Source organism: Peromyscus leucopus, chromosome 7 (assembly GCF_004664715.2).
Source record: "Peromyscus leucopus breed LL Stock chromosome 7, UCI_PerLeu_2.1, whole genome shotgun sequence".
NCBI classification, from domain to species: domain Eukaryota; kingdom Metazoa; phylum Chordata; class Mammalia; order Rodentia; family Cricetidae; genus Peromyscus; species Peromyscus leucopus.
Window position 1 is genome coordinate 52,624,554 of NC_051069.1, and position 19,778 is coordinate 52,644,331.

General features: G+C 41.3%; 2 protein-coding genes across 2 annotated transcripts in view; both read left to right on the forward strand.

Annotated features, from left to right (window-relative positions):
* Muc16 (mucin 16, cell surface associated) overlaps positions 1–19,778 on the forward strand; it is a 197,758-nt gene that overhangs the window by 169,138 nt on the left and 8,842 nt on the right. Inside the window, 9 exon segments of the mRNA XM_037208222.1 lie at positions 9,079–9,114; positions 10,638–10,703; positions 11,999–12,111; positions 12,195–12,253; positions 12,385–12,557; positions 13,273–13,308; positions 16,721–16,851; positions 18,027–18,094; positions 19,040–19,188. Of these exon segments, the coding sequence (XP_037064117.1) occupies positions 9,079–9,114; positions 10,638–10,703; positions 11,999–12,111; positions 12,195–12,253; positions 12,385–12,557; positions 13,273–13,308; positions 16,721–16,851; positions 18,027–18,094; positions 19,040–19,188 (831 nt within the window).
* LOC114686228 (nuclear receptor-interacting protein 3) lies at positions 4,247–6,154 on the forward strand. Its single transcript, XM_028860888.1, has one exon. The coding sequence runs from the start codon at positions 4,316–4,318 to the stop codon at positions 5,036–5,038; it is 723 nt and encodes a 240-aa protein (XP_028716721.1). The 5' UTR covers positions 4,247–4,315; the 3' UTR covers positions 5,039–6,154.

The window sequence follows — 19,778 nt, forward strand, 5'->3', positions numbered from 1 at the left end:
TCACTCTTCGATGTAGTTCATGTTTCAGCTGTGAATGGTGGTTGTTTGTCTAGAAAAGCTTCTCTAGCTATGGACAGTCTTTGTTGTATGTAGAAAGTGGAGGGTTTCTGAGAAAAAATCCTCCTGAACTGAATCTATCAGGATAAATAGGAGTCATCCAGAAAAATGAAACATGAAATGTTCTTGGAAATGAGGATTTCATCAATGACTATTCTCTCTATAGCTCCTGAGCCAGCCAGCACTACCCTACCTTCTTCATCTACATCTCTGCAGCCAGAACTTGACACAGGTATCTTGGGTCGCATTACCTACCTTTGATTAGTTCCCTTTACCCACACCTCCACCATCTGTCTTCTAGATAGAGCTAGGAAACCAGTATATGAAGGTTCTAGTGTCAGGGTCATTTTAAAATGCATAAGGATCAGACTAATAATCTAACTGGTTACTTGTCCACATTCAGCCAAATGGCATGTGAGACAAATAGACTACTGCAATACTTTGGTTAGTTGTGGGGTTGGGATTGTGGGGGAAACAGGCATATAACATAATGTAGAAAGGAAAAGGCTTGCTGAGGAATATTCCTCCTGAACTGACTCTCTCAGGATGAGTAGGAGTCATCCAGATAAAGTAAGAATGAAAGGTTCCAGGAAATGAGGATTTCAATATGAGGGCTCAGTGACCAGGAACAACGTAGTGGATGTGTAGAATTGAGAGGATTTTGATTTCCATGAATCATATTGTTCAACTCCCAGTGCAGCCTCTCTGTGTCCTGCTTAGCACCTACTGAGTCATAGTGCTGGGGTCAGGATAGATGAGTAAAAGAGAATGAAAGTCAGTGGAAGATGACTTGAAGTGTAGCTGAAGTTTTCCTGGTCCCGCCTGGCCCACAGTCAGGACAAATCTCTCTTACCTGCCAGTCCCACAGCTGGCTCAGACCCATGCAACCACAGAGAAGCTTATATTAATTATGAACTGTATGGCTATTAACTCAGGCTAATTATTGACTACCTCTTACACTTAAATTAACCCATGATTCCTATCTGTGTTTAGCCATGTGTCTTGGTACCTTTCTTTTTCAGCTCTGCCTTCACATCTTGCTTTCTCTGTATCTGGCTGGTGACTCAGCCTTCCTCTTCCCAGAATTCTCCTTGTTTGCTTATCCCACCTATACTTCCTGCCTTGCTCCTTGTCAATCAGCATTTTATTAAACCAGTGTGCAAAAGCATTATCCCCAGCATTAAAAGCTGCTGTGGGATGCCTTCTGTTGCTGTGATAAATGTGATAGTCTAATAAAGGAACTTGGGGAAGTATGAGTTTGTTTCAACTTATATTTCTATGTCACAGTCTATACTTAAAGAAGTCAAGTAAGAACTCAAGGCATAAAGCTAGAGAGGACCTAAAGAAGAGTATGGGGGAACACTGCATACTGGCTTATTTTCAGGCTCATATCATTTAGCTTTCTTGTACATTCCAAGCCCACCTGACTGGTGGTGGTGCTGCTCATAGTTGAATGGGTCTCCTACATCAAATAGCAGTCAAGGTAATACCAGATAGGTATACCCAAAGGTCTGTCTGATGGATGCAATTCTGTAATCTTTCTTCCCAAGTGTGACTACTTGCCAACCAATATTAGCCATCACAAGTGTCAATTTTTCAGGCTTGTATTTGACCCTGAATGTACACATGGAACCATGGGTAGTAGTGGACTATGAACAGTCCTAGTGAGAATTTTAATTTCAGAAAGGCACTCCTAGTGCTCACAATAGAGAACATCTTTAGACAGAGCATCCATTGAGTCTGAAGGAAAAATTCTGGTTGTGAGTAGATAAGACTTAAGCTAGAACAAATACAGAATCAATGTAAGGAATGTTCAGAAAATTTGTGTGATTTGTGTAATGTAGAGCTAAGAAGTTGTGTAGTTTCTGACTTGAATGGTTGTTTTGTTATATGTTAAGAGGGTGGAAGTGAAGATAAGTTGATGAGAACAGGATTCTACTCTGGTATCAGCTAATTTTCAGTTGTATCTCTTCTCTTCATACAGCTATGGGGCACCATCTGGAGATCCTAACAATCAACTTCACCATAACCAATCTTCCATATTCATCAAATATGAGCAATGGCTCAGCTGTGTTAAGCTCAACTGAGAGTGTCCTGCAGTACCTGGTGAGGACCTTATCCAAGCAGTCTGGGGGAGATAAATCCCATATGACCTCCTTTTCAATGCCTGTTTTCATTTTCCTCCTCCTTCACCATCCATAGCTTGGACACTTGTTCCAAAATGGCTCCTTCAACTCAACCTGCAGATTGGATTCCCTCAGGTGAGGCTACTTTCTGACCATTGGCCAGGAATGACCATTGCTTATTGTTATCGTTCTCATTCCTAGTTATTCCCTCTGGTTCTGATCTTCATTATGACTTTTCTGAAATCTCCACACTCCTCTCTTTCTAGGCCTAAGAAGAATGGAACAGCCACTGGTGTGGATGCCATCTGCACCTACCACCATGACCCTTCACATCCTGGGATGAACATCCAAGGACTGTACTCAGAACTGAAAAATCTAACCCAGGGAATCACCCAGCTGGGCAACTACTCACTGGACAAGAACAATCTATATGTGAATGGTGAGTATGCTCTCTGATTTGCTATGCAATATTCTCAAGCATTTTTATGTTCATATGCTTCTGAGTATATGAAAATTTCTCTGAGTTTCTTAGGAAATATTATAAATTATGGTGGTATTGTGCTCCCCAAAATATTGTGCACCCTAATAAATTTATTTTGGGTCAGAGAACAGACAGCCACTAGATACAGAGGCTAGAAAATGGTGGCACTCACGCCCTTAATCCTAGCATTCCAGAGCCAGAAATCCCTCTGGATCTCTGTGAGTTCAAGACCACATTGATAACAGCCAGGCATGGTGACACACGCCTCTAATTCCAAGAAGTGAGCCTTTAATCCCAGGGAGTGATGGCAGAAAGGCAAGATATATAAGGCATGAAGACCAGGAACTAGAAGCATTTGGCTGGTTAAGCATTTGGCTGGTTAAGCTTTCAGGCTTCTAGCAGCACAGTTCAGCTGAAAACCATTGGGATGAGGACACAGAAGCTTCCAGTCTGAGGAAACAAGACCATCTGAGAAGTTGGCCAGGTGAGGTTAGCTGTGGCTCATTCTATCTTTCTGAACCTTCGGTGTTCACCCCAATAACTGGCCTCAGGTTTGATTTTATTAATAAAACTTTTTAAGATTCATGCTACAATAAATAATTCAGCAGTCATTCTCAATACCTTGAGTCTACATTTTTTTCTCCACACTCTGCTTGTTTGATCAAGCCTGAAATGTCAGTGCCTACTGCACAAATCCTTATAATAAAATCCAGAACCAGATATTGGGATAAATGCTGAAAGATCAGAGAGACAAAGGAACAAGTCACAGCCACTTCTCACTCCATGAATCCTCTGACTGAATGCCTCTGAGTCCTCAGCCAAAAAGGCCTAATTTCTGTCTCCTCCTGCCTTATATTCCTTTCTCTGCCCAGCCATATCACTTCCTGTCTCAACCTTCCTAGTACTGGGATTAAAGGCATATGGCTCCCAAGTACTGGAATTAAAGGTGTGTGCCACCACTGCCTGGCTGTTTCTCTTTTAGACTGGATTAATCTTATATAGTCCAGTGTTGCTTTGAACTCACAGAAATCCAGACAGATCTCTGCCTCTGCCTCCTGAGTGCTGGGTATAAAGGTGTGTTCCACTACTACTTGACCTCTATTGCTAATTCTGTGGCTAGCTCTGTCCTCTGATCTTCAAGCTTTATTTCTTAGATTACAAGTATATCACCACAACCGTTATGAATATAAATATTTACAAAGCATTTTGTTGCCATGTCTATTTGGAACAACAAAGTAATTTTTCCTTGTAGGGCTAATTACCTTCCCAGTCAAAGGTTTTTATGAGGTTTATGGTACCAGGAATAAATTACTTCCATTGAACCAATTCCAGTATCCATTCTGAAATCAGTTGGTTATCCATAATAGTCATGCCACAATTGCACTATTGAGCACATCTTTGCTACCCATTTGTTATTTTAACACACAAGGTCTGCAGCTAAGTAAAAATGTTAATTAGTTTTCTCTCAGCAGCCTGCATTTCACCTTCTGCTACAAGGTACACCAGTCAGCAATAAAAGAGCTTGCAGTTCAGTTCAAGATTAATTGCTTCCTGCATTCAAAAGTGTTGGTGTCGGGCGCTGTCAAGGAGCTCGAGGCTGAGGGTGCTCGGGACCGGGAGACCCGGCCGCCGGGCCGCGGGCTCCTCAGCAATGTTTTACTCAGGACTCCTCACCGAGGGCGGCCGCAAGGAGACCGACATGCGGGAAGCGGCGTCCCTGCGGCAGCAGCGCCGGATGAAGCAGGCGGTGCAATTCATCCACAAGGACTCCGCCGACCTGCTCCCCCTGGACGGCCTCAAAAAGCTGGGCTCGTCCAAGGACACGCAACCTCATAACATTCTGCAGAGGCGCCTCATGGAAACCAACCTGTCCAAGCTCCGGAGCAGTCGAGTCCCTTGGGCCTCCAAGACCAACAAATTCAATCAGGCAAAGTCTGAAGGGCTAAAAAAGTGTGAAGATGATGACATGATTTTAGTGTCTTGCCAGTGTGCTGGAAAGGATGTGAAAGCTCTGGTTGACACCGGCTGTCAGTATAATCTCATCTCTTCGGCCTGTGTGGACAGATTGGGACTAAAGGACCATGTTAAATCTCACAAGCATGAAGGAGAAAAGCTTTCTCTGCCACGGCATCTCAAAGTAGTAGGCCAGATTGAGCACCTACTGATTACAGTGGGCTCTCTCCGTCTGGATTGCCCAGCAGCTGTGGTTGATGATAATGAAAAAAACTTGTCACTTGGGCTTCAGACTCTTAGATCCCTGAAGTGTATCATAAATTTGGACAAGCACCGGCTGATCATTGGGAAGACAGACAAAGAAGAAATCCCTTTTGTGGAGACAGTGTCTTTGAATGAAGCCAACACTTCAGAAGCATAATTGCAGCCTGGAAAGTGTCTGCATGTGCACACACCAGGCTGACAGACTGAGAAAACTGGGTTTGAATGAAATGCAGTAGCAACTTGCTATGGACCAAGTCCTTCCCTCCAGTACATCCTGCAGGGGCTTCTTCCCACTCAGACCTTTCTAGACTATAGTCTGTGCTTAGAGATCTTGTCTAGTTAATGGCTTAATGGTTAAACAGCCATTGTTTTTTACTTCTTTGAATATTTAATTTATAGACCCTTTGGACACTGCCAGGTCTTATTTGTGGCCTATTTCTCTGCTTATTCCAAGAATTTGCTTTTATTAGTCCAGTGTAGGGGCTGCCATGTTTCTCCACAGATAAAACTTGCTTTTTTAATAGTAAAATATATAGTAAATAGGATTCTCTTTTTAGCTGTTTCAAGGAGTTATATAAACATGTCTTGAAGTTAGAATCTCTTCCAATGAAGTAATTGATTTTTCCAATGTGAACTGATCTGAGAGATGTCTCAGAGAGATCATCTGATCCAGACATTTCACTTAAACACACAGACAGTCAAGTGAATTGTCTAAATTTACATATTAAGTCAGTAGCAGAAGCCAGACAGAATCTGGCCTGACATCCAAACCAAGGCTTTTGTGTTGCTTCATTTTTCCCAAGCCTTACGAGGAAGGCAGCAAGGTTAGAGTGCAAAAAAAAGGAGGGGTACTGGATGTGGGTTAGTGGTGGAGTGCTTGCCTAATGTGCACGAGGTCCTGGGTTCAATCCCAGCGCTAGAGATAAAGAGAGATGGCTTGGTGATTAGGAGTGCTTGCTGCATAAGCACGAAGACTGCTATTTGGACCCCAGTACCCAAAGGCTGGGCACAGTCCTACACATACCTGTGACCCCAGAACTGAGGGGGCTGATGACAGGATGACTGATGGGACTTTCTAGCTGCCAGTCCGACCCAGAGAGGGAGAGAAAGCGAGGAAGAGAGAGGTAGAGCTCTATCTCCAGAGACCCCGTCTCAAAGGAACAAGGTAGAGAGTGATAGAGGAATAGAGGATACCCAATGTGAGTGTGCACAGGTGCACAGCTCCACATACACTTGTACAAATTCCTGCACACACCTCTCATAGACACACCACAGAAGAAAGGAGAGTTGGGGAGAAACAACAGGCTACAAAGAAAAACAGGGAACTTAACAAGAGAAAAAAGAAACCACAGAGAGGAAGGAATATTAGTTCCGGACATACCATAGATAATCTAATTGTCACTATCAGATACTGATTACCCCTAAGAACCAGCAAGAATTTCTGTCTGTCTGGTTACATGTCACAATGATTCAAGTATCTGGAAAGAGAGGTAAAAAGGAAGAATAAGATCCAAAGTGGGGCCAGAATAGAAGGGAGGAGACTGAGTATACTCAGTCAGTGGGAAAGCCTACCTGGAAAACTTGCCTGGCATTGAAATAGGGAGTGAAACCTCCAGGCAGGGAATTGAAGACTGGGAAACCCTCAGTACAAGGAAAGGTGTTAAGAACCATTAAGAGCTGGGTATATTGCATGCCTCTAATCCCAGCACTAAGGCAGAGGCAGGCAGATCTCAGAGTATGAGACCAGCCTGGTCTACAAAGTGAGTTCCAGACCAGTCAGAGATAAACAGTCTCAAAAGACAAATAAACAAAACAGAACAAACTTTATAACTGCCCAGTATTTCCTGACCCATCTCAGTGGATTGGGGAAATCATGGGATGGTTGTTGTTTTTGTTTTTGCTCTTGTGTCATCTCAGGCATCTTCAGTTCAGTTACAGAAGCATTTGACTAAGTCAGAAAACTAACCAACCATGAGTATCCTTCAAGACATTCCTAAGTCTACCCTTGGCTCATAGCAGTTCTCAAACTTTGTGTCTTGCCTAGTGTCCCAGCCATCAGCCTGTCTATGAGCAGCTCTCCTTATGTGGAGGAATGTGCCCCTTCACTGAGGCCTCCCAGCACTTCTGTTTATCACAGTATCAGATCAGCCTGCTTCTCACAGGACAGAGCTGAAGATGTCGCCCCTTGTGCCTACTTGAGAGTTCTACCCCAGGCCTTGATGCTTGGCTGCAAGGGAAGCATACTGCAGACTCCTTCTAGTGTCTTCTTATTTGGATTTCCTGAGGACCCAGTGAGGCCAGGAATTCTCAGGCTCTTGAAAGATGCAATTGATCCTGGCCCTTTTGAGTTCAGCACTGTATGGCACTAGGATGATTAGATGGCCTTCAGTGTTCCTTCTGGTCTCTGAAAATCAGTCTGTGATTCTTAAATTTGGAAATAGAAACAGCGGGGGTGAACTGGACTCCATCTCATAGTTCACTCAGCTCATTCAAATTGTCTGAATTCTTTAACCAAATTATTTTAACCCCAGGCATAATAGAGACACCTAAAATGCTTCAAGATAATTATAAGTCTTGAGATTCATTAATACTTGTTTTGTTTTTTTTGAGACAGGATCTCATTATGTATCCTTGGCTGGCCTGGAACTCAGTATGTAGATGAGGCTGGCCTAAAACTCATATAAATCCACCTGCCTCTGCCTCCTGTGTTTAATGCTTTTTAAATGCTGCCAAATTAATTACTCTTATAGCTTCTGTCTCCCCAATGTTCACAAGGGGATACTGGCTCTGCTTTTGGGAGCTAGCAAAGCAAGGAGGTAAATGAGTTTTCCTATCAGAAATTTAGTGTTTCTAAGGGTGTAAGAAAGTGCCTACCACATCATAGTTCTGAGTTCCTGGAAAGTGGTCGCAGACCTGTCTCATTTCTAAATAGATGACGCATCCAAGAAGTTGAAAAACATTACTTTTGGCATTTCTTTATCTAATTTGAGGAAGGATTATTTTCTGACTTTCCCTTTTCCTTGCTCTGCACACAGCCCACTAGTTTGATTTTCTGTTCCTTAGCTCACAGCATCTATAGATTGGATTACCTAGCTACCCTTACTCTTGTGTAGTAGAAATACCTTTTCGGGCTGGGGACATGGAGGAGATGAACTGGATTCCTTCTCCTTCTGTTGCCAGGTCTCTGCATTAGCACTTTATCTGCTCAGTGTTTCTGGCTGTACTGGGCTTCTTTGTGACACTGATATATCAATAAACTGGGACCTTGCCCTCAAAAAAAAAAAAAAAAAAAGTGTTGGTGTCTTGTCTTTCTATCTATTACCCTCATTTTAACAATAAGGAGTGAAGAGAAAGGGGAATTCATACTCCTATAACAGGTTATTGCTAATCAGAATTTTGATGATCTGAGTTTTCATCTGGTCACTATAATTCAGAAGTTGCAGGACACATATAGGGTTTTAGCCTTCATAAAGTAGGTGATTCATATGGGTTTTTTTTGTTTGTTTTTTTTTTTTTTTTTTTTTTTTTTTTTGGTTTTTCGAGACAGGGTTTCTCTGTGTAGCTTTGCGCCTTTCCTGGAACTCACTTGGTAGTCCAGGCTGGCCTCGAACTCACAGAGATCTGCCTGGCTCTGCCTCCCAAGTGCTGGGATTAAAGGTGTGCACCACCACTGCCCAGCTTGATTCATATGCTTTAATATGTTGTCTACTCAATAGTACCAAGAATCTTAGCCAAACATTAAGCTTAGCATCAGAGACAAATAAGTTACATATGAACTTTGCCCCAATGTAAACTACAGTGAGGCACAGATATTTTTCAACACTATATTCTTCAAATGGGAGTGGGGAATATAGAAAGTACTCAATAAACATCAACTGGATGAATAGATAGAGGGAGAGTACAAGGGAAGATGATAGTGCAGGTGAGTACATATAAATGGGGATTAAGGTATGACAGTAGTTCTTATGAGACGCTCTTGTTAGGAACATCCTCTAGAAGTGGTAAGGAAGTATTAGATCTGGCAGAAATGGCAATAAATTCTTGTTCATGTTGATATTTATGTTAGCTCTTAGAACAGAAGTAGTTTCTAAATAATTATGTACAAATGCATGCATCCATATTTGCCCCACATGTACCAAGGCACGGAGTGTGGGACCTTGTTGCTACTTTTCCTTATGTGTGCATTTTGTGTTATAGGTTACAATGAACATGGTACAGAAGGACTTCCTACAAGTATGTATCAATTTGATCTATCTAGGTCTTGGTCCACACATTTCTCTTCATTTATAAAGGAAACTTGCCATAAGCACAAGGCAATCTCTGGAAAGGGACTAAGGCCTTAGTGGAAAAAAGTTGCTGTCTCTGACCTCTTCTTGGAATTTCAGTTCAAGTGTTAGATTTTTCTTCACTCCTCTTGGTTAGAGAAAGATGTTTATACAAGTGTTGCCTGCAGAATTACAGGGCTGAATTCAGATGAAGACTAGAGTTTACATCTTTTAAAACAAATAAAATGTTCCCTAGTAGGAGCTTCATTATTAAGTTGAAAATTCTGATGGCTACTTAAGTAATTCTAGAAATTCTTTCATATTCTCTTGTTCAGCAATCCATTTCTCTGTTTTTGTAGCTATCCTTTTTTTCATTTTTCTACTCATTCATCCTCAGGTACCACATTTCCATCGATCTATCCATCCATCTACATATCTACTCATACATCTATCTGCATATCTACTTATCTATCTTCCCATCTACTTTCTTGCCCATTCTCATGTATTATCTTTATTCCTTCTGTTTTTCCTTCTACAGTTAATTTGTTAATCCATTTTCACCCCCTGCATCCATCCACCAATATTTCCACCCATTGGCCTGCTTATCCTTCATTAATTGATTACTTGCTTTCTCTATCTAGCAACACATACATATAATTACAGACCCATCTAGTCAGCTAGACAATCACCTACCTACCTAAACATCCATCCATATATCTATCTACTTCTGCATCTGTCAATTTGTCCATCCATCTACAGACCACCTTGTTCTGTCCATTTGCCTGCTTGAAATTACTTCTTTCTGTCTTTTCTCCATTGGTATATGTATCTATTTATCCATCCATTCACCTACTCTCTTATCCATTCATCTATGTATCTGCTCATATATGTACCCACTGACCCATATGTCTAACCATTTATCTGTATTTGTCAATTCTATCTACTCATCTACCAATATTCTCTATCCAGTTATCTTCTTGGCATTTGTTCCCTCCACCTGTTCTTACTCTCTTTATCCATCCATCCACACACACACACACACACACACACACACACACACACCATATATCCCATAGATTCATCTACCACCTACATGTCCATCTATCATCTATACCATGTACATATATTTATCTATTCTTTATTAAATGTTATCTTCCTTCCATCATTCCGCCTTCTCTTTATTTTTATTCTTTGATTTTGTTTTGACTATCCATTTATCTATCATCCTTCTACTCATGCATTCATATCTTCTACATTTTTTTTTGTCTTCCAGTTCATCTGGCCTATTTGCTTACCCTCTCCTGCTATCCACTTTCACTATCTTGAATTGATTACATTCACAGACTTGCCCCTCTTCATTCAGGCAATCACTCTGTCCTTTACTCTTGTTTATGATCCACCTGGGAATGATTTTCATGGCTTGGACCACTGATGGAAGGTTCTCTCATTATGTGAAGCCACTGTCTATCCTGATGATAATCCTTTCCCTAGCTCCTGGGTCACCCACCACCATCCTGGCTTCTCCGTCAAAATCTGTGCAGCCAGAACCCACAACAGGTATGTTGCAGTTCTTTTTCCTATCCTAGATGAGTTTCCCATTCCACACCTCACTACCTAACTTCCATATGACAACTAGAACACTAGGATGTGAATGTCCTAGTGTCAAGGCCATCACAGTATAATAATAAAGATATGTCTAGCAATTCAATCAGATGTCTCCCTTCATGCAACCACCAGACTCTGAATTAATACAGTGAGGAATTTTTGTGGGAGAGGAGTCACATACCATAATATAAAGAGGCAATGACTTTTTGGAGAATGTTGCACCTGAACTGAATCTCTCAAGGTGAGTAGAAGTGACCCAGATAAATAAGTTTTGGAATTTTACTGGGAGTATTCCCTCAGTGAGGGCTCCGAGGCTTACAGCAACATAATGTGATGGGAGAATAGAGAAGTTGGTTTATCTGAACCAAAAAAGCTCAGCTCCCAGTATAGCTTCTGGATGTCTAGTTCTGGACTCACAGTGCCATGCTGGCAGTTGAAGAATGAATAAGTAACTAAATGATAAAAGATAACAAGAAACCAGATCAGAAAGGACCTTGAATGCCTAATCAAGAAGCTTCACCTTGGGATCTGGGAGATTTCTCAGTGGTTAAAGTGCTTGTTAAACAAACATGTGGACTACAGTTAAAATCCCAACATGGTAGCCTATCGGTAATCCCAGCACTTGGAAAGACAAGAAAGAGGACCCTCATCAAAACTGACCAGCTAGTCTAGTCAATGATGTAACCTGAGTTTTCATGAGAGACCCTTCCTCAATACATAATGTTGATAGAGATTAAGGAAGATACTTGGTATCAATCCCTGGCCCCCACATTTGCATGTGTGGGCACACACACACACACACACACACACACACACACACACACACACACACGAAACAAAACCAAGGCAAAATAAACTTGAATTTGATATTAAAAATTCAAAAGAGTAATGAGTAATCCTAGAGTTGGGGCAGTCTTATTGAGATTTTCATTGTATAAACATTCTTCTGTTGGGGTGCATAGGTAACATCCTTTAGACAAATCATCCAATGGGTATTCTAGGATTTTAGCATGGACAGAAGAGGATAAGACCTAGCTGTGATGCTGAAGCAGAGAGAATGCATGTGAAGAACATTCAGGAAAGATAGTTGGTGTGACATGGAGATGAAGAGCTTTTCAGGTTCTTTCATAGATGGGTACATTGTTGGTAGTCATGCAATGAGAAAGATGACCTGATAAGTGCAGGAGTTCAGACTTATCTCACATAAACTGTAACTTGTGCTTATTTCTCTTCCTCTCTTCCTGTAGCCATGGGGCATTTGAAGACTTTCACACTCAATTTCACTATCTCCAACCTCCCATACTCAGCAGGCATGAGCTCAGCCATGTTTAATTCCACTGAGAGGATCCTGCAGCACCTGGTGAGATGCTCATTCCAATAACTTCCAGTTTGATAAGGCCTATTTCCTCCTCCATTACCTCTTCCCTTGCTTTTCCTTTTCAGCTTGGAACCTTGGTCCAGAATGAATCCCTCTATTCAGATTGCAGACTGGTTTCCCTCAGGTAATTCTCCTTTATATCCATTCCACGGGAATGGCCATCCCTTATTGTGTCTCTTTTGCTTGGTCCTCCTTCTTTGGGACTTATATCCATATTAGGATCTTTCTAATGTCTCTATATTCCTTTCTCTTCAGGCCTAAGAAGAATGGAACAGCCACTGGTGTGAATGCTATCTGCTCCTATCACCATAACCCAGCATATCCTGAACTTGACACTCAGGGGCTTTATACAAAGCTGAGTCAGCTGACTCATGGCATCACCCAGCTGGGTAGCTACATGCTGGACCAGAATAGTCTCTATGTCAATGGTGAGTGTGGTCTGTGGTTTGCTGTGGAGTGTTTCCAGGCATCCTTTAATTTTTTTCTACGCCTGCCAAAGTTACTTGTGGTGTCTGTCTGATCTTAGTGTTTCTAGGTTATCAGTACTTCTTCAAAGAATTGAAAAAGCACACACAAATAATTAAGTAGCAAGAGCTTTAATTCAAAAGCAAAACAAAATATACAGACCAGATAAACTACAAGGAAGCAGTAAGCTGAAGCTCGATTTGCTCAAGAGCCTTTGGTCACCTTCTCAAGGCTCCTTTCTGTGGGTCCTAGAGGAGGCTGAGTTGTTTACTGGGGTTGGGTTACAGCTGGCTCTCTGTTTTGATTGTTATGTGTAGGTCATATAAACCTTTGCTCACTGCAGCTGTACTTTCTAATGATACATTTTATTTTAATCATATTCATGTCTACTCATGCACTCATATGATGCTAAATAGAGAATTTTCCCTAAAACTGCACCCACACATCTAAAACCAGTTCAGGCTGCATTGGTACACCACCTCTCATTCATGGATATGTTTGCCCACAAAGGGACTAACTAACAGGTGGTGGCTAGTAGGCTAGTAAGAAGTTGTGATGGTAGAGTGACCTATTGCTCTGACTAGAAAGGAATGTTAATAGCTTGACACAAATAGGGTCCCAGGTTGCTAAACTATTTTCACAAATACCTCACCAATACCTCTCCTCCCTATCTTCCAGGTTACACTCACCAGATTACAAGAACTACCCCTAGTGGTAAGTGACCCACTACCAAACCTCCCTCCATTATATTCAGGGGGAAAACAATAGTCCCTGCCCATACCTTCAACCATCTCAGAGAAGGAGCTAGAAACAAGCTAGGGCATCACTGCAATAAAGCAAGTTGTGAATCAGTTCCATTTTCTTGGAAGGAATCAAAAAATGATCATTAAATATTAATTGTGTAGCCAGGGATTGTGGTATGTACTTTTAGTCCTCACTACTTGGAAAGATGAGGCAGGAAGATTATTTAAACCATGGGTTTAAAGCCATCTTGAGGAGCATCAAGATGTGATCTTAAAAATGAGTTGTTTCAGTGGGTGGATAGAAGGTAAGTATACAATTCAAATGCCGTATGTAAGAATATCAGGCCTCCATCTCATGAACTAGGAAAGCCATCATCAACAGTGATTGGTTGTCCCGAGCCTGCACTTACATGACTTCATTCTATTTCCTTCTCTATGAAGCCAAGTTAGCCCTTATGTTGATTGTAGAGTAATACACTTCCCTAAACTGTCACAAGGAACACAGATAAATAACAAGAAATTTGTTGACCAAACTAATATCATACATTTAAAAGCCTCCTGCTTTGTTGAGATTTAAGATAAAACTGTATGTAGTTGGGCTGGAGAAATGGCTCAGAGGTTAAGAGCACTGACTGCTCTTCCAGAGGTCCTGAGTTCAAGTCCCAACATGGTAGATCACAACCATCTGTAATGAGATCTGGTGCCCTCTTCTAGCCTGCAAGCAGAACACTGCATACATAATAAATAAATAAAATTAAAAAAAAACTACATGTAGGTAAAATGATCACAGTGGTAGTTTGGTATAAGCATAGCTTATGAAATGACTTACTACAATCAAAGTAGTTAACACACATATCCCTGTAAATAGCTAGTGAAAGGGAGAGACAGAGAGACAGAAATAACAGGAAGAACATTTAAAATCCCTTCTCAGAACTGGGCCCAGTGACTAACACTTATAATCCCAGTACTCAGAAGGCTGAAGCAGGGGGATTGTCATTAGTATAAGACCAGCTTGTGTCACATAGTAAGTTCCCAGTCCATCGGGGCAGTGTGAAACTTTGTCTCAATAATGCAGAACCAAACCAAACATCCTCTATCAAATCTTTAAGCATGATGGGAAAAGGGAAAGAGAAAACTGGGAGAGGGAAGGAGATAAAGTACTGGGCTTTGCTGACTCCCCATGGGAGGCTTTACCTTTTTGGAGGAGGGGATGGGTGAGTTGTAGAGGGAAGGCTGTAGGGGAGTGGAAGGAGGGATGAGAGGGGGATCTGTGGTTGGTATATAAAATGAATAAAAAATTTCTTCATAAAAAAAATTCCATAAAAAAAGAAACTAAGAATGATCTTACATATTTATGCATGTGTAGAAATGCCTGACTGAAACCACTTTCTTTGTATAATTTACATCTGAAAATATCAATTACACATATATATTAACTAGTCACATATTTTACAATAATTTTCAGAACTTTACCTTCTTAAAACTTTTGTATATTTAAAGTTTCTTTTCTTTTTTTAAACAGTACTTTTAAATGACCCTCAAATACATAATACGTTGCTAACATGTTCCAGGGTGAACATGTTGCCATTCATTTTTGCATTGAGTAATGTTTAAATCATGTTAGACATATCTAACTCTCTGTTTATCATTTCTTTATAGTAAAAAGAAAAAAAAATCTTTAAAATCCTTTCCCCTTTCTGAAGTTTGCAGTTCATTTCCATCATCTGTAGTCCTGCTCTGTGTAACAACACCAGAGTTCTTACATCAATATAGCTGGATCTGAAGGCTAGTGGATCAACCTTTCTCCATCCTCTTCCCGTGCCTGGGCCTCCAGTCATCCCCATTCAATTCTCAACTCCCATTAAATCACCTCTAGATTGCAAATATTTGTCAGACGTGTCCCTAAGTTGGTACAAATGGTACAAATGAGAATTCATTCTCGATCTGTGCCATTATCCCTTCATCAGTTGATGTACACTTCAGCTGAGAAACCATGCCTTTTGATTAACAGTTCCTCATCTTACACACACATACACACACACACACACACACACACACACACACACACACACACACACACACACTGATAGCACTATTCTATTCATTATCTCTGTAATTTTGATGTTTTTCCTACTTGGAATTGTTTTGGAAATTGTATGTAATAATTTTACAAAATATTTATTCCACTTACAAGTAAGATCATATGTGTGTATTTTCCTACAATTTATTTCATATGATATAATAGCCTCTAGGCTGATTTGTGGTAAATGTTAATTTAAGATCCAAGTGTCTGACCCATGTGTTCCTTGGGAAAAGGGTTGTAGATTCTTCTATATGGGATTCCTGTATGTTAACGAGTCTCACATGAGCAGCGGTGTGTTGTAGGAGCTCAGGGGAATGGTGAGACTAGGAGGGATTCCTGAAATGGAGTCTGACATGACAGAAGTGTGGCAAGACAGAGAACAAGAAGATAGGTGTATATACTTTCCCCATATGCATCATGTTGAACTCCTGAAGCATAAATGGGAGTTTTCTGGGTGAAGAAGGTAGAAGAACATTCCAGAAAACAGAACCCAAGTAAGCAAAAAACAAAAAATCTGAATAATATGAACATCTATAAAAGTTCCATTTCCCCATGTTTTAGAGTAACTTCCCATTTGTGAGGCCTCTATATCCCTAGCATGCACACCTTCTTTAGGTTCATTCTCATATCAGAGGTTCTCTATGTAACTCCAGTCCTGTGGAAAGAGCTAAGGGTCTTTACTGTAATCAGATTGGTGACTACCCTGATTGTTATCAGAGATAATCTATCTAGTAACTGATGGAAGCAGATGCAGAGATCCACAGCCAAGCATTGGGTTGAGCTCTGAGACTCTTGCTGAAGGAAAGGAGAAGGGATTGTGTGAGTTGGGAGGGTCATGACAGGGGAAACCACAGAGATAGCCTACCTGAGCTCAAGGGAGCTCATGGACTCTGGACCAACAGTTAGAGAGCATCAGTGGGACCGACCTAGGCCCTCTGCCTGTGTGTAACAGTTGTGTAGCTTGATCTCTTTCTAAGACTCATAGCTGTGAGATCAGGACCTTTCTCAGGCACTTAGCTGGCTTTGGGGAACCTGTTCCCCATGCTAGATTATCTTGCCCAGCCTTGACACAAGAGGAGGAACTTTTGGTCCTCCCTCAACTTGATGTGTAATGCTTTGCTCAAGCCATGGGAGGCCTACCCCTTTCTGAATTGAGAAGGAAGAGGAGTGGATGCGGAGGAAGGTAGATGGAAGCGGGAGAGGGAGAGATGAGGGAGGGGAAACTGCGGTTGGTATGTAAAATAAATGAAAAAAATGTTATTTAAATTAAAAATGGTCTTTTCTTTCTCTGTTATTGTAGGCTATGTGCTCCAGAATGTAACCATAAAGGGCAAGTACCAGATAAACTTTCGAATCATCAACTGGGACCTTAGCAACACAGACCCAACATCTTCAGAGTATGTCACTCTAGAGAGGGACATTGAAGATAAGGTGAGGTCACTTTTAAATTGCCCTTCTCTTCCTTCCCCAAGTACTCCTATCATTACTCCATCAGACTTGTATCTACCAAGTAATTATTTCAACTTTGCTGATGTGTTTCCACTTCTCTAGTGCTTACACAGGTACCAGTGTAGCTTGGTTGTCTGTTTCCCAGGCACAGAAACTGAAGCTCATAGAGGAGCACTGTGAGGGCTGAAGAGATGGCTCAGAGTGTAAAACCCTTGCTGGGCAAACCTAATGACCTGAGTTTGATTCCTAGCTCGAACACCCCAAATCAATCCACATCTATGGGTGGAAGGAAAGAAGTCCATAACATTGTACTATGACCTCCAGATATGTGCCATGGCATGAGTGAACCCCACATCATATACATAAAACAATAGTAAATGAAAAAAATTAGCTTTCTGTTGCTATAAAAAATACCTGAAATAAACAGCTTGCCAAAGAAAGGTTTCTTTTGGACTGATTGTGTCAGAAGTACCAGTCTGCGCTCTGCCATCTCTGTTACTTTGGGTCTAAAGTGAGGCAGATCATAACCATTTCAGGAATGTGTGGATGACAGAACCACTCCCACATGACAGCCAGAAAGTAAAGAAAAGAGAGGAAGAATTGGGGACAAGATCTCATCTTTGAACAGCATACTCCCAATTTCCTCCAATTAGACCTCTCCCCTTACAGTTTCCACTACTTCCCAAGACTTCACTTAATTATGGATGGATCATTCCATCAAGTGGTCAAAGCTTGGCTGGGCTGTGGTGGTGCATGCCTTTAATCTCAGCACTTGGGAGGCAAAGGCAAGTGGACTCTGAGTTTGAGGCCAGTCTGCTCTACAAAGCTAGTTCCAGCACAGCCAGAGCTACACAGAGAAACCCTATCTTGAGGGGAAAAAAAAGTCAAAGCTTTAATTATCTAATCATTTCCTGTAAGCTCTATATAGGTACAGTAGAGAATGGGCCTTAAACATATGAGCCTCCCCCAAGGGACATTTCAAACCCAAACCATACCAGTTATGGTGTGCCTGGAGGTATATAGTAAGTCGGAGCAGAGCTAGTATTTGAACCGAGGTCTCCTTTGTCCCGAAACCCATGTTCTTTCCTTTGTTTCTAGTGATCTCTCCACCCCCGTGGGAATTCTCTCTAACCAACCTTCCCTACTCCTACTTCTAGGTCACCACACTCTACACAGGCAGCCAGCTACAAGAAGTATTCCAGTCTTGCCTGGTCACCAACTTGACGTAAGTTCTGAAGGTTGGAAACTGATCAGCTTCCATAGATTTAGCAATAATGGATGGATATGGGAGAACAGTTTTTTGACATAGAATTTAAAGTATAAACATGATAATTTTATATCCCAGACTAGCCTCTCTATTGAACAGTTTCACACATGATCATTTTATTTAATCATTTCATAGGTCTCTGTGAGGTAGTTACAGTGGTCATATATGAGAATCTGAGCCTCGGATAAATGATTTTTCTAAAGACCATCAACATGAGATTTAAAAGCTGGTCTTAGGGAGAGGACAAAGATGGCTGTGCTTGAAAGCATTGGGCCACCAAACATAGGACTTGCAATACTTGCAAAGTTCAGTGCCTTTGGTGTTCATTTGTTTGTATATATGTGGTATATGTGAGTGCTACATTCATGTGTGTGTGGGTGAACAGGCACAGGATATCAGATGTCCTGCTATGTCACTCTCCAGCTTTTTCCCTTGAGACAGGGTATCTCCCTGAACCTGGAGTTAGGTTTGCAGTGAGCAAGACCAGCAATTCTCCTGTCTGGCCCTAATAATGTTGGGTTATAGGACTGTGCACAGGCAGCCATGCCCAGGATTTTTTAGAAAGGTGCTGTTATCTGAACTCAGGTTTTTATACTTATATTGTAAGTGTTGTCCACCTCTGAAATTTAACATGGGGATAATTATAGTAACATCTTCCACCAGAGTGACAGAAACCACATTTTAAGGATAGTAATGCATATCAAGTATTTAATATATGTAATACTGTAATAGTTTCAGCTTATTTCCTAGAAAACACATTTCCTAGAAAACCAGAAAAGAGGGATCCTGAGGAATCTGGATAACCCCAATTCATACTCATAGATCTATGACACTTTAACAGTAGCAGCTTGAAACACTGTTAGTACTCATTGCTATCTGAATTCTTATGGTCTCTGTTCCTAGGTCGGGCTCCATAATGGTCACTATCGAGGCATTGTTCTCCTCTTATCTTGACCCCAACCTTGTGAAGCAAGTCTTTTTAAATAAGACATTGAATGCCTCCTCCCACTGGCTGGGTGCCACCTACCAACTGACAGATCTGCATGTGATAGGTACATATTGTGGTGGTATTCTAATTGTACTGAAATGTGATTTTGATTGTATGTTAATAAATAAAGTTGCCCGGGGGTCAGAGCTATTAGAGCCATAGCAAGAGTGTGGTGGTGGTGGCACACGCCTTTAATCCCAGCACTTGGTAGAAGAGCTAGGTAGATCTCTGTGTGTTCAGGGATATAGCCAGCATTGGAGACATATGCCTTTAAGACCTGGGGGGGCTGTACATACAGGCAGTGATGAGGCAATCACGTTTGGGTTTACAACCAATGAGAAGGCAGAACAAAAAGACTATGAAAAGACATACACACAGGAAGTAGCTCTCTTTCGGAAAGCTAGGACCACCACAGGAGGAAGGGTGAGATTTTAGCTCTGAGCTCTGACCTCTTGGCTTTCTCTTTTACATTGGTTCTGTGTTTCTTATTTAATAAGATGGTTGGTTACATCTACAACATATGGTGGTGCTAGTTTCATAAGTGGAAGCAATAAGGTCAATTAAGTGAAAGAAAAAGGTTTCTGAGTAGTAGTGAAATAGAGGTATAAAAAGGGATTGCTGGACGCCCATGTTCATGGTTCCTGCCTATGATTC

Bases quoted from the DNA above. Each gene is read 5' to 3' on its own strand.
- LOC114686228 (XM_028860888.1), top strand. From the start codon at position 4,316: ATGTTTTACTCAGGACTCCTCACCGAGGGCGGCCGCAAGGAGACCGAC.